The following is a 13,967-nucleotide window of genomic DNA, read 5'->3' on the forward strand; positions in this document are numbered from 1 at the left end:
CTGGGTGTGTTCCGGGAGGCTACGGGGCGTAAGAGCCCGTGTTGGTGTAGCCAGGAGAACTGTGTGGGTTAGGCTGGTGTTAGCCACCCGAGTAACAGAGTGGGTGTTGGTCACCCGAGTAACTAAGTGGGTGTTGGTCACCCGAGTAACTAAGTGGGTGTTGGTCACCCGAGTAACTAAGTGGGTGTTGGTCACCCGTGTAGCTAAGTGGGTGTTGGTCACCCGTGTAAATATAGTTGGTTCAAATAAAAGAGTGTGCTACCCGTGAAGTCGTCTCCCGCCGAGTTACTACATTACAACTGGCGTCAGAAGTAAACCTGTCTTCAAGAAGAATGGACACTAGGAAGACTACCCGTACCCACGAGCGAGGTCGGGAAGACGACGGCGTACCGGAGACACCAACCTCGGGAGGAGAGGACGAGGAGTTGCCGCCGATGCAGCACTTCGCGGTGATGGCCGACGCTCCGCTCGCCTCCGACACCAGCCTACAGGACGCACACTCCCGCCTGGCAGAGTTGCTGCTCGCCGCCGCTGCAATTTTGGCGGAAATCTCCGTTCCAGCGGGCGGAGGGACGGCTGCGGGGTTGGAGGAGGGAGCGAAGCTGGAGGGATCCCGCCAGAAGGCGCTTCGCGCCAAAAGTTTTGAAGTTGGTGCCGTTTTTGAGGGTCCGCCATCGATTGGCGGGAAGCGCGGACACCACGTGGCCGGAGATCTCCACTCAGCGCAGCCCGCGTCATCAGCGCGCACCGGAGCTCTCCATTTTGCGCCTGCAGACGGAGCCGACATTTTCCACAACCACAGCGGCGCGCGGGAAAATCGCTCCGACATCGACGACGATCGGGTCCTTCAGCAAAGATTGCCCGCGCTGTCGGCGTTCAAGGCGGATGGGGGCGACTGGGGAGCCTTCCAACGAAGGTTCCTCGCACATCAAGAAATGTCGGGGTGGTCCGACACCACTGCCCTGCGCGCGCTGCCAGCGATGCTCGACGACGACGCGCTTGCAGCCTTCACATCTGCTGCAAGGTCGTCCCGCTCAACGCTCCAGGCCGCGCTACACCTAATGGCTAAGGTGTTCGGGCCGCCCTCCACCTGTCGCCACCATTTCTACGATCGGCGGAAGGCGGTGGGAGAAACAACGCTCGCCTATCGCACGGCGCTGCTCGCCCTGGCGGAAGCAGCTTTTCCCCGCATGGACAAGGAGGGGAAGGACGCCATGGTGACGGAGCAGCTGCTGGCGTTGGCTCACAATTTGGGAGTCCCCATTAATGTGGCGGACGAGATGGACATTTGCTCCCTGGGGATCGCCACGAGTATTCACGCATACGAAGTCCTCAAGCGCAAGCCGACGGTCATCTGCGCATCGGCGGGGAACGCGGCACCGGCCGCCACGGTCGCCGAGCCTCAGCCTGCTGCAGCTCGGGAGGAGGCTTTCACCGTATCGAGACCGGGGGAGTGGAGAACGGGAGGTCGTTCGCCCACACGTTCATCCCGCAAGCTGGAGCAACCGAAACCTACGACGTCCCTCGTTGTCTGCTACAACTGCGGGCTTCGGGGTCACGTCGCGTCCGGGTACCGGGCTCCGCGTCAGCGCGCCACGGGACCACGTCCGGACGACGACCAGGGCCACAGGTCATCCCAGCTAAACCCGGCAAGTCGCGGCACCTCACACGTTCGGTCCACGTACGCGGCACGTTCGGGTCGCCGCTTGGCGGTAGGGGAACCGCGTATGGGCACCGGGGGTTCGGTTCGGCGAGGGGGGTTCGTACACGGCCCGAAAGCAGTTCAATGGTCCGAATTGGCCCACAGGATAGTGGCTGCGTCGGCCGGGTCGTCCGTGGTAACGGGGTTTATTGACGGGGTTGAGGTCCGGGTGCTTGTGGACACGGGTGCGTCGGCCACTATCATTTCGGACCTTATTTATAACATTCTTCCCGTCCAATGTCGACCCCTTCTGCCAGTGGACGTGCCATTTTACGCGGCGAACGGGGGTTCCTTGGGAATCATCGGCCAGATTCGGGCGTCTATTTGTATTGGCGATATCAAATTGGCGGGTCCTATTTTTGTATCATCATCGCTGGCCGTTCCTTGTTTGCTAGGTACGAACTTTCTGTCTAAAATGCCCATCAAAATTCTCATAGATCAGGCGTGCATCGAGCTTCCATCGGGACGGCGGGTTGCGTTTTTGACGAGTCCTACTAAGATACGCACAGTTTGTGCGACGGTGCAGGCGTTGGCGACTCGGACTGTACGGGTGCCCCCGGGATCGCAAATGTTGGTACCCCTTCGGTTGAGGAAACCCCTCGGGGTGGATGCGGGGGCACAGGGAGTTCTGTTGGGGCCGTCTAATAGGGCAAAAGGGGGCCTCGACTTAGCGGTAGCTCAGACCATGGTGAGGGGGGACAGTGAGCCGTTCGTTATGGTCCTGAATACGGGGTCGCGGCCGGCCGTGATTACACAGGGAACGGTGCTGGCTCACGCCGCGCCGCTACCCGTCGAGGAACAGCTCGTTGCTCACGCGGATTCGAGTGTTGATACGCATCCTCAAAGTGAGGAGGGGACTGAGTGGTTGGACTCGTTGTGTGCCGGGTCTAGTAACTTGTCCAGTGTGCAGTTGGGAGCATTGCGGGGCTTGCTACTCGAGTTCGCTGACGTGTTTAGCAGACACAAGTACGATATTGGCTGCACAGACCTTTTGCGCCACCACATAGCTACGGGGGACGCGGCCCCTATTCGACAGAATCCCTTTCGGCTCAGCCCAGCCGAAAAGGAGCATGTGCAGTCGGCGGTTAATGACATGTTGGCGGCAGACATCATTTCGCCCTCTTCCAGTCCGTGGGGTGCTCCCATCGTCCTGGTTAAAAAACAGGACGGGTCCTTGCGCTTCTGTGTCGATTTCCACCGCCTAAACAAAATCTCAATGGCCGATGCGTATCCGCTCCCCAGAATGGATGAGTCGCTGGATGCCTTGGCAGGAGCACAGTTTTTTTCGACGCTCGATCTGCTTTCGGGATTTTGGCAATTGCCCCTCGATAACAAATCAAAACCAAAAACCGCTTTCCGGACACCGGGTGGCCTATTTGAATTCAATCGATTGCCCATGGGCTTACATTCCGCTCCCGCCACGTTCCAGAGGCTCATGGAATTGGTTTTGTCAGGTCTCCAATGGGACACCTGTTTGATCTACCTCTGATATCGTTTTCAGCCGGACTTTTGAGGAGCACCTCCAGCGGCTGAGAGCGGTGTTCCTCAGGATGCGTTCCGCTAAGCTTAAATTTAAACCGGCTAAATGTTATCTGCTTCGGGAATCGGTCAGGTACTTGGGCCATATCGTTAGTCGTACAGGGATCTCGACAGACCCTGCTAAGACGCAATGCGTCAGCTCATGGCCAACGCCAACCTCGGTCACTGAAGTCCGCAGCTTCATAGGATTCGCCTCCTATTACCGACGTTTTGTCAAGCAGTTTGCCACCATAGCCAGGCCCCTGCACGCTTTGACGGCTAAAGGTGTGCGGTTTCACTGGGGGCCCGAGGAGGAGGCTGCGTTCTGCTCCCTTCGTGACGCCTTGGTGCAGGCTCCCCCCTTGTGTTACCCCGATTTCACGCAGCCGTTTTTGCTCGACACGGATGCCAGTAACACGGGTATCGGGGGAGTGCTCTCACAGGTGGTCGGGGGGGTCGAACGGGTGGTCGCCAACGGTAGCAGAGTTCTGTCCCCTGTGGAACAACGCTACTGCGTGACACGTCGTGAATTGCTGGCGATTGTTTTTTTCATACAGCAATTCAGGCCGTATCTTTACGGCCGTCATTTTACGGTTCGTACGGACCATGCGGCTCTCCAATACGCTATGCGGGTGGCGCAGCCATCCGGCCAATTGTCCCGATGGTTGGAGGTCCTTCAGGACTACCAATTCACGACGATTTACCGCAAGGGATTGCGCCACTCGAATGCGGATGCCTTGTCGCGGTTGCCACCGTGCACGGAATGCGCATGTCTGCTGGGATCGGCGCGGTGTAAACCCCCTGTCGCCGTTCCCGCGGAAGTTGTGCTCGCCGCCACTGATACTACGGGAGTCGACGCTCCCACGGGGAGGGACTCGCTGTTAGCGTTGCCTCTCATCGAGTGGGGCCGTCTCCAAATGGCCGACAGCTCCCTACTCACGCTACGTCGGAAGGTTGACGCCCCCGAGGGGGGGGAAACGCGGGTCGGTTCCTGGGTGTGCAGACAGGGCCTCTTGATGAAGTGGGACAACATGTCCCGGCGTCACGCGCTCGTTGTGCCTTTTGCCATGCGGGGTAGGGTCGTCCTGGCTGCTCATGAACGACTCATGCATCTGGGTTTTCACAAAACGCTTGCCCTAGTCCAGCGAGACTATTATTGGCCGGGGATGGGCAACGACGTGGCGAACATTCTTAAGGGATGTGTAGGGTGCGCCCAAAGAAAGCCGCCACCGATAGCGGCTAATCCACCACTGCAATCCATTCAGGTTTCGCGCATAAACGAATTGGTTGCGTTAGACATCTTGGGGCCCTTTCCCGCTACACCTAGGGGAAATAAGTTCCTGCTGGTTGGCGTTGAGTATTTCACCCGCTGGCCCATGGCATGGCCACTCGCCAACCAGTCGGCTGCGGCAGTGGCGGACGCCTTTGTCCAAGGTTATGTTTTGGACAAGGGCGCCCCCGAACGCTTACTGACGGACCAAGGGAAGAATTTTTCGAGCGTTTTGTTGCGCGAGGTGTGCGACCTGTTGGGTACAAAGAAAGTGCGTACCTCCCCGTACCACCCGCAGACTGACGGAATGGTTGAACGTCTGAACAGGACGATTACGTCTATGCTGTGCCAACAGGTCTGCGTCGATCAGGTTGATTGGGACTTGCAGGTACCGGGGGTACTCGCGGCCTATCGAATGGCCCCTCATGCGGCGACGGGGTTTTCCCCATTTTTTATTATGTATATCGCCAAATTGGCCGAAGCGCGAGAGGCTGCGAGATTTAATTCGTGGTCTCGGCAGGTCGCGAACGAGAGATTGCATGGACGGAGGGTGCATACGCACGATTGGAAACCGGGCGATAAGGCCTGGCTGCATTGTCCACACGCACCGTTGGCTACGTCCCCCAAATTGTTGAGACCATGGAGGGGACCGGTGGAAATTGTGCGGGTTGCACAACCCCAGAGTATACAGATTAAATGGGAAAAACGCCGTTGGTACGTGCACCCCTCCCGACTGAAACCCTACGCGGCACCGCGTGACCCCGTTTTGTGCCGTGGCGACCAAGCGTGTGATGTGACCGTCGACTCGGGGAGGGATGTGTCGCACGCTGATCCTCACGTGTCTCCACCTGACCCACCCCTAGGTGTCTCGGACCTGACGGCTGCTGACCGTCGGGAGCCGGAACCCCGCGGCACGCGCGGATCCCCGATGCCTGGCCCATGCCTTCCTGAACTGCCGGCACCACCGGACGGTCAACGGCGTCTGGTGCCGTACGACGGACCGGCTAGGCGGACACGAGCTAGGACACAACACTTTTCGTGAAAAAAAAAAAATAATTTTTTTTTCAAACCCGAGCTCGCCGCCGTGTTCCCTCTCTCCCGGGGTAATGTCCCGTTCAAGGGACGCTCGGAAAGAATGGGACGCTGCACGAGTCGAAGAAACATATTTTTTTCTGCATACACATTTATTGTTGTCACTCGCCGGATTGTACATATTGTTCTTGTGGTTGTAGTGGCATTTGCCGATTTTTGCGGATTGCGGTGTTCGTGTTGTGTTGTGTTGTTATGTTTGTTGTTGTGTTACGGGGCACACATGGGGGGGTAAGGGCGTGTTGGTTCTTTTTATAGCAGCCGGGTCGGCTGCGAGCTATGTGGTAGGGGGTGATGTAGTGGTGGTGTTGACGTGCGCCGACAGTGATGGATCACGGGGCGGCACGGGGTGCGGGGTTGGGCACGCGATGTGGGCGTGGTATGGACGCGCGCGCCGGGAGTGAGGGATTACGGGCGGCGCGGCGTGGGTGGTGAGGCGCGCTGACACGAGGTGGGAAAAGAGGATCGTAGCCAGCGCCCAGTGATTGGTCAAATGGGATGGGTGCTCTCAGCGACGTCCGCAGGAGGGGTATAAAGGGTGACGCGCGAGAGCACTCGTGGTTGTTGTTAACCAGTTGAAGATCGAAGACGGAGTTGAAGGAGTAGAGCCCCGAGACGCCTAGTCCCGCCGTCCTTATCGGGACCGGGGCCCTGTGTGGCTCGGAGGCGAGACTGTGGGACCCGGGGTCCGACGCCCATGTGGGCCGAGAGACTGTGGGACCCAGAGTCGAGACGGACACCCCGGCTGGGTGTGTTCCGGGAGGCTACGGGGCGTAAGAGCCCGTGTTGGTGTAGCCAGGAGAACTGTGTGGGTTAGGCTGGTGTTAGCCACCCGAGTAACAGAGTGGGTGTTGGTCACCCGAGTAACTAAGTGGGTGTTGGTCACCCGAGTAACTAAGTGGGTGTTGGTCACCCGAGTAACTAAGTGGGTGTTGGTCACCCGTGTAGCTAAGTGGGTGTTGGTCACCCGTGTAAATATAGTTGGTTCAAATAAAAGAGTGTGCTACCCGTGAAGTCGTCTCCCGCCGAGTTACTACATTACAGTTCCTTCACGTTTTTAACTGCATTTTTTTTCTGTATTGCCAATGGAGTTTTAAAAATCTTCTTTTCCTTTCCTCCATCCCTCCTTCCTCAGTTGCAAAGAGGTCACTGTTGAGCATAATAGTGCCAGGCTGGGGATGTCTGATCGACGTAGTATCACTAGCGCGGAAGGACACAATCACAGTTGAAGACACAGTGGATGTGATTATCGGATGTGCGTGCAAACTCTTTCCCATTCTCAAAGTGCTCTGCACTCTTTACGACGTTGCCAGGTAAGTGTATCTGCCGTTTTATATATCAATTGTAATATTTAAACTAAACTGTTGTTTTAAACTACAGTTGATCGTCGATTATCCGGATTGCAACATTATCGGGTGGCTCCCAGGCCAATACGGCAAAACCGCTCCAAAGGCTGTTTACCAGTCTGGCGATCGGCATCGTTTGCATGACAAAAATTGTAGTTACGCTTGATTTCGATATCAAATATTATATACAGTGCATTATACACTACATACAACTTAAACAAGGAAAATGCTGCACGTATTTATACATTTTCACGACTAATAACTTCGGTAATAAAAACTGAAAATATACATATTGTGATCCGACAAGAAGTGTGTGTAATTCGAAATTCGTATCAGTGTAGCAATCATCAAACAGACACAATCATACTGCTGAAACAAGAGCATCGTAGTAGTGCTACGTACATCACCCCATGATACAGATGTTTCGAGATTGGAGTGGTGAGGATGATACAGTAATTACAGTAACTTTTTTACAATAACACATTTATTTTTGTCTATTATGCCAATTTCAAATCGTAAAAGTAATTTTAAACATGAAAATCGGGTTTCCCCTTTTTTCTGGCAACAAAACAGGTGTTGAGATGTTAAAACACCAAACTGAAACCTTTTATAAGGAATCATGTCTGCATTAACCACAATACTTGTTGTCAGAATGCAAACAAAAAACATACTCTGATAATATATGCATTGTCTTTGAAACCACACCAATTTAAAACACTAAACAAACATGCAGGCAACACCTGAAAACATAACTTCATTCAATAATGTGCAAACATTTGCTGTTTTAAATGATGATCATTGGTGATTATCCGGAGTGGTAAGTACAGTGCAATAAATACAGTCACTTTTTACAGGATTTGGCTATTTGCATGTTTAATTATGAAAATTTCATATAGTTAACAAATTGAAAACAAAACATACACACAACACCTACGAACATAAAGTTCGTAGAATTCCCTCCATACTGGGAGGGCAGACGAAGCTGCTGGCCCTCACGATGCGTCGTTTTTTAAAATCCTTTATATTAAGTTCGCTTGCTTGCTTACGACCGTGCAAATCTTTCGGTCGTTTTTTAACCCACTTGCCGTGATCCAATCGAGCTGACATTTTCCACACAGACTCGTTGTGCGTGACAATTAATGTTCGTGAAATTTTTTTTCCAAAATTTTACACTTTTAAGGACAAAAATATTATATTTAATTACCAATTGCTTAATGGTGCAATGCAATCATCTGACCCATCTAAAACCAGAGGACGAGAGGACTCTAGCCGCCACGCATATAAAGGATTTATAGTGAAAAACTTTGTTTTTACGGGTTATACTTGTTAGTCTGGTTAAACAAGGCTCAGGTGATCCATGTAATATGTTGCGGGCAGGCCTTCATCCGGCAGTGGATGGACAAATGGCTGAAAACAAATTACAAGCACCCATGATCACCTGCCTGCCTACATAATCACAAATATATATATATATATAAAAATAGGCTTTAATATTTCTTGCCATAATACAGGAGTATTGTGTTAAGATGTTAAAAGAACAAATATACGCACCTATTGCAATGCATCAAGTCTGCATTAGCCACACGTCATGCTTGTGGCAAAACACGAAACAATTGTCCCAGAGATGTCAAACCTAAAACACTCAACTTTAATCCGATTGTAAAAGCACCGACAAAGTGACTGAATGCTTACGACGCATCATCAATTTTTCTTAAACGTCACGTTACTTTGTTTTGTTTGTGTTTTTTTTGCAGGTCGTGTCTTCGAGACGCACCAAATAAATGCCTGGGCTCCACCAAGATGACACGTGGGTCTGCTGAAGAGGATAGCTTGGCCCAGCTGGCGGATTCACTGAGGGCGATAGAACGACAGTGGGATTTAGCCGTCGAAGTGTTTGGCGATAAAGAATGGTGAATGCCTTTTTTGGTGTATTTAATCATCTGCATTCCACATCAGGAGATGGGTTTGTGTTTTGTTAAGTATATTCTTCCAATCCAGCTGCTTTTGGTGTGCCACGGTGCCTAGGAGATGTGAACTACCTCGTCTGGTATACAGGAGGTCGTGAATTCGATCCCGACCCTGACGCCTGCTGTATATTTGGAGTTGCGTCTCTGTCTCTCTCTGTGGTCGTGTGGATTTTTACCAGGTCCTCTGGTTTTTACCCTCCACATTTAGAATCAACGTCACACGTTTAGAGTATTTATACTCTTTGGTTCTTTCGGTAAAGTCACGTAGGTAAAAAACAAATAAAAATTAAATAAAACAAAAATGAAAACAACTCAATTAAATCACGACGTTTCGGAGGAAACAATATTCCTTCATCAGGTGTCAATAGCACAGTAAAATTACTGTAGAGAGAGCTATTTGTGATGAGAGATTATTATATAGGGTAAGAGGAGGGGGGAGGAGCCAGGGTTGACGGACACAGGGTGGGGGTGTGGGAGTCGGGAGCCAGGATGGTAAAGCTGCTCCAACTATTGCTCCTGTACCACGGATGGGGGGGCGCGGAGCGGGGGAGTGGCGGCTAAAGTTTAACCATGGCTCGCGAATGCGGTCAGATACATGTCATTTAGTTTCCCCCATGTAACAATCACCACAAATGCAACTCAGTTTATAGACACCAGGGTACTGTAAGTCAGGGATGACATCCTTTACGGATGGGATCAGATCACGGATTTTGTTTACTGTACCGAATCGGACCTGGATCTTGTATTTGTTTAGAATTTTGGAAACATTTTTGGTAACGCCTGCTATGTATATTAACGTGATGGTTTTGATCGGAGTCTGTCGATGCGTCCACCCGGGCAACGTGGCCGAAAAGGCCTAAGTTCACGCATGAATTGAATCTGAATTTAATTCGAGTCTGCATTTGATTTGGTGAAATTCCACAGCTCTAAGCATTAAAATATATCAGTTTGACATATTTCAAAATATATCACTTTTATTTTCAAATATATCAGTTTTATATCAAACTGATATATATAGCTGATGCAAACGTCAGTTACATTGCATTGGAAAGCATCCCATCGAGGATGTTTCGCAAATGAACCACGATACCTCGCTTGTTTCGTTAAGGAGAATCAGCCATCACGCGAACTCCGGTTATCGTCGCAGCAGCAGAAGCGGATTTTCGTTCGCCACCAAACAAAAACAGTCACCGGCATCATCGCGCGGCGCTTTCAGATGCGCTGCTTTTGCAGCGGTCTGGGACGCTTTTCCTTCCAATATTAGGAAGCCACTGGAGCTGTGCACTTTTAAATCATCTAGATTGAAAACGAATTTATTTATAAATGCTTGTTGTTGTGTTTAGTTTATTGTCCTTCCCCAGCACCTCCAATTAACACGGTTTGAAAGAAGTTCAACACACACACGAACGCAAATAAATTTGTGTGTGTTACAAATTCTTATTTCGTGAAACCGAGGGTCCATCGTCTTCTTACGTACAGGCTGAATGTGCATGACGCCAAGTGGCTTAACTACGTCTTCAAGCCCAAGATTGATGACGGCAGCCCCGGAGGAATTCTCATCATGGACATTGAATATTCAGACATTCTAGCTATGCCTACCCCGGGTAAGGTCACGTGCTTTAATGTGCAACTCTGATGTGGGTAAATAGGACATTAGTAAATTGACAGGAACGTTAATATGGATTACGAATTTCATTAGAACTGCTTGTTGTGTTTATTTTGTCCTTTCCCCCGCAACTCCGATTCGCCTCGTTAGCTACGTACGGTGCGAAAGAAGTTCGACACACTCAAAATAATATGCACTAAATCTTGACTTAAAGCTTTCGTGACTGCAGGAATTCTTATTCTTTGGGTCTTTCGGTAAAGTCACGTAGATAGATTCAAATAAATATCTACGTGACTTTACCGAAAGACCCAAATAATATAATATACTCTAAACTAGACACTACTACACTACTAAGCTATAAATACATTTAATAGGAATAATTGTACCAAGCACAAAATACGGTACAAACAAACATCGCCTTACAAAGTAAGCACACATCTAGCCACTCATCTAAAAATGGTTACAGCACGATAAAAGCATACATGAGCATGTGGCATGCTGCTTGTCCAGTTGCTGCATCCTATCAACCTAGAAAATTTCCACACGATGAGCCACTTTGTTGCTAGGCCACAATACCAAACTATTAAATGTTTTATTTAACTAGGTGTAATGCCCACTGCATATATACAGCTCTTTTTCAGAAGCGACCTGGCCATCACAAATGATAACTCAACGAAGTGGCTTATCATCGTGGAAATGTATAGCAGCCAAATACCCTAAACGCGTGATGTTGATTCTAAATGTGGAGGGAAACATAAGAGGGCCCGGAGAAAATCCACGCGACCACAGGGAGAGAGACACGCAAACTCCAAATATAGAGCAGGCAATAGGGTCGGGATTGAACCGACGACCTCCTGCATACCAGGCAATGTATTTAACATCTCCTAGCCACCGTGGTACCAAAAACCGAGTTATCTTGGTCTGCGTCTTCATTCGGGACTCCTTCATTTCGGTATAGTCCCGCTCTGGTAGTTGATGGCTCGTAGTCACGCGTCGCCATCACGCTTGCTAGATTCCGGTCAAACCCATTAATCATTGGCTAAAATAAAATAAAACACCTTGACATTTTCATTCAATATTTAATTCACGAAATGAACGACGCTTTCATAATGCGTGTGTGTTTGGGGAGCGTTGGAGTAACGGTTAGCACTACGCTGTGCTACGATGCGCTACGAACCCGGCGACCTGATCGATTCCTGCTCACGGCTACCAAGACCAGTGATGATTATTTGAACCGGTCCTGGGCATCCCCAAGGTCGACTCAGCCTCAAATGAGTACCTGGTGTGGTGTGTAATCATCGCCACTGGGGAGACAAAAGCGGTCGGGCATGGTTCTGGCCAGCCACCCCCTCATATGCCGTTCCGGCCTTCATAGGTGCTCGTTAACAACACTTGCCCCAACAGTATGTTAAGGCTATACGGCGACTATTTGTCTTTGTTTTGTAAGTGTGTATGTGAGATTTTGTGTCCTTGTTTAAATCCCGTAAGGAAATGTGAGCCAGGCCATGGTGGAGCAGTTCCTGCAGCGATGGAACGACACCCACTCGCTGTGGGCTGCTGGCATCACAGACTCGGCAAACCACTCCAACATCATCGACTACCAACGATACAGCGAGCTCACTCGGGCTGTTGTCACGGACCTCAAGCTGGCAGAAGAGGTGGTTATACAAATTACTTGGATGCATTATTAAGAACTAGGTTGTGTATTCAATAATTCTCAAACTTTATAACATTTCTGGTATTTATTTTAAGTATCATTTGACATAACGCTTATCCTGCCTAAGATTAGTATATTGAGTGAGTATCAATGCATAATGCGTATAATGATAATTGGCCCATATAAATTACAATATAATTAACATTAATTAATTAGACATTGTTAATATCTAGTGTACATCCGATCTGTTGTTCCCATGATGTCACGTTAAGAAGTTGGGCCAGGGAAACATGGTTATTCTAATTTTCTGGATATGATTCTGACTTCTTGATATTGTCCTGAAGATGCACCAAGTTTATTTTGTCTAACCAGGTGAGAACCCAAAAGATACTAGGATAGTCCCATTTACAAGAGTGACATGGGGCTTTAGCCTACCAGTAAAGGAGCAATGATTGTTGTGTATAATCACAGTTCGATAATGTGGTTACGTTTTTCTTTATTTACTTGACAAATGTTTACCCTGACCCTAGCACACAAATGGCCTACTCTTGCATGTGATGTCAGGGGATCTTTAACATCCACTGTGTGTAGCGTTGTTGGGGCCATTTACACCCACGGCAATCATCACTGGATCCGAACTGTGAAGCTCTGCATGTAATATGTTGTATATACTGCATGCTAAACTTGTTTCGCACCCATCGTACGTAGCCTTAAATCTTGACTTAAATCTTTCGTGACTGTAGGAATTCATATTCTTTGGGTCTTTCGGTAAAGTCACGTAGATAGGTTCAAATAAAATAACAAAAAACTATGATGTTTCGACCGCAACACAAGCAGTCGAAACGTCGTAGTGTTTTGTTATTTTGATATTTTCTTTGAACCTATCTACGTGACTTTATCGAAAGACCCAAATAATAGAATAGTCCTTATTCTGCAGTAAACAACGTACGTGCTACTGCTAGGCCACGATACCAAACTCTTAAAACTATTTTGCATTTTACCAGATAAGGCCAACTAAGCTGCTATGTCGCTCGTTTTCAGAAGCAACCTGGCTATCACAGTTGATCTTTCAATGAAGTGGCTTATCATCACGTGGACGTTCATAGTCGCGGCCTTGCTCGTCTTCTAATCCCTCTAGCAGCGTTCCACTCCACCTACCCCACACCCCCCTCTCTATCTCTCCTCCCTTGTTCCTCCCCCTCTCTTGCCTGTCACGACAGCCCATTTTCCCACTTCAGCAGTTGTTTCTTGCTGTGGTTGTCCAACCTGATGACTGACGCTTGTGTTGCGCCCGAAACGTCGTGATTACATTTAATTTATTTTATACCTACGTGACTTTACCGAAAGAACCAAAGAGTACTCTAAATGCTTGTTTCTAAATGTGGAGGGGGAAAGCCGGGGAACCCGGAGAAAAATCCACGCGACCACGGGGAGAACATGCAAACTTCAGATATGCAGCAGGCGTAGTCGGGGTCGGGATCGAACCCACGACCTGCATACCGGGCGAGGGAGTTAACATCTCCTAGGCACCATGACCGTTGCCTCAAATGCAACGTCGTTTTCTAATTGTGAAAATAGGTTTTTCTACTTACTCTTAAGCTGAACGGATAATCGTAGTTGGCACATGAAAAAACTTGACAATTTACTTTTAATGCAGAATAAGAATAGGTTTTACTCTTTGGCATTAAAACAGGAGGTGTGAAGATGTTCAAACACCAAATAGAAACCTTTTTGCCAGGCATCGAGTTTGCATTAACCACACACAGTACTTGTGATGAACATGCAAACAAACATCATAATAACCTGTTTTAT

General features: G+C 49.4%; 1 protein-coding gene across 1 annotated transcript in view; it reads left to right on the forward strand.

The window, feature by feature from the left end:
* Positions 1–13,967, forward strand: part of LOC144733868 (uncharacterized) — a 210,360-nt gene that overhangs the window by 183,745 nt on the left and 12,648 nt on the right. The window contains exons 47-50 of the mRNA XM_078615876.1: positions 6,715–6,892; positions 8,680–8,835; positions 10,372–10,496; positions 11,987–12,156. Coding sequence (XP_078472002.1) covers positions 6,715–6,892; positions 8,680–8,835; positions 10,372–10,496; positions 11,987–12,156 — 629 coding nt within the window. The remainder of the gene's footprint in view (positions 1–6,714; positions 6,893–8,679; positions 8,836–10,371; positions 10,497–11,986; positions 12,157–13,967) is intronic.

The sequence above is a fragment of the Lampetra planeri genome, chromosome 48, assembly GCF_965212315.1.
Source record: "Lampetra planeri chromosome 48, kcLamPlan1.2.h2, whole genome shotgun sequence".
In the NCBI taxonomy this organism is placed as follows: Eukaryota; Metazoa; Chordata; class Hyperoartia; order Petromyzontiformes; family Petromyzontidae; genus Lampetra; species Lampetra planeri.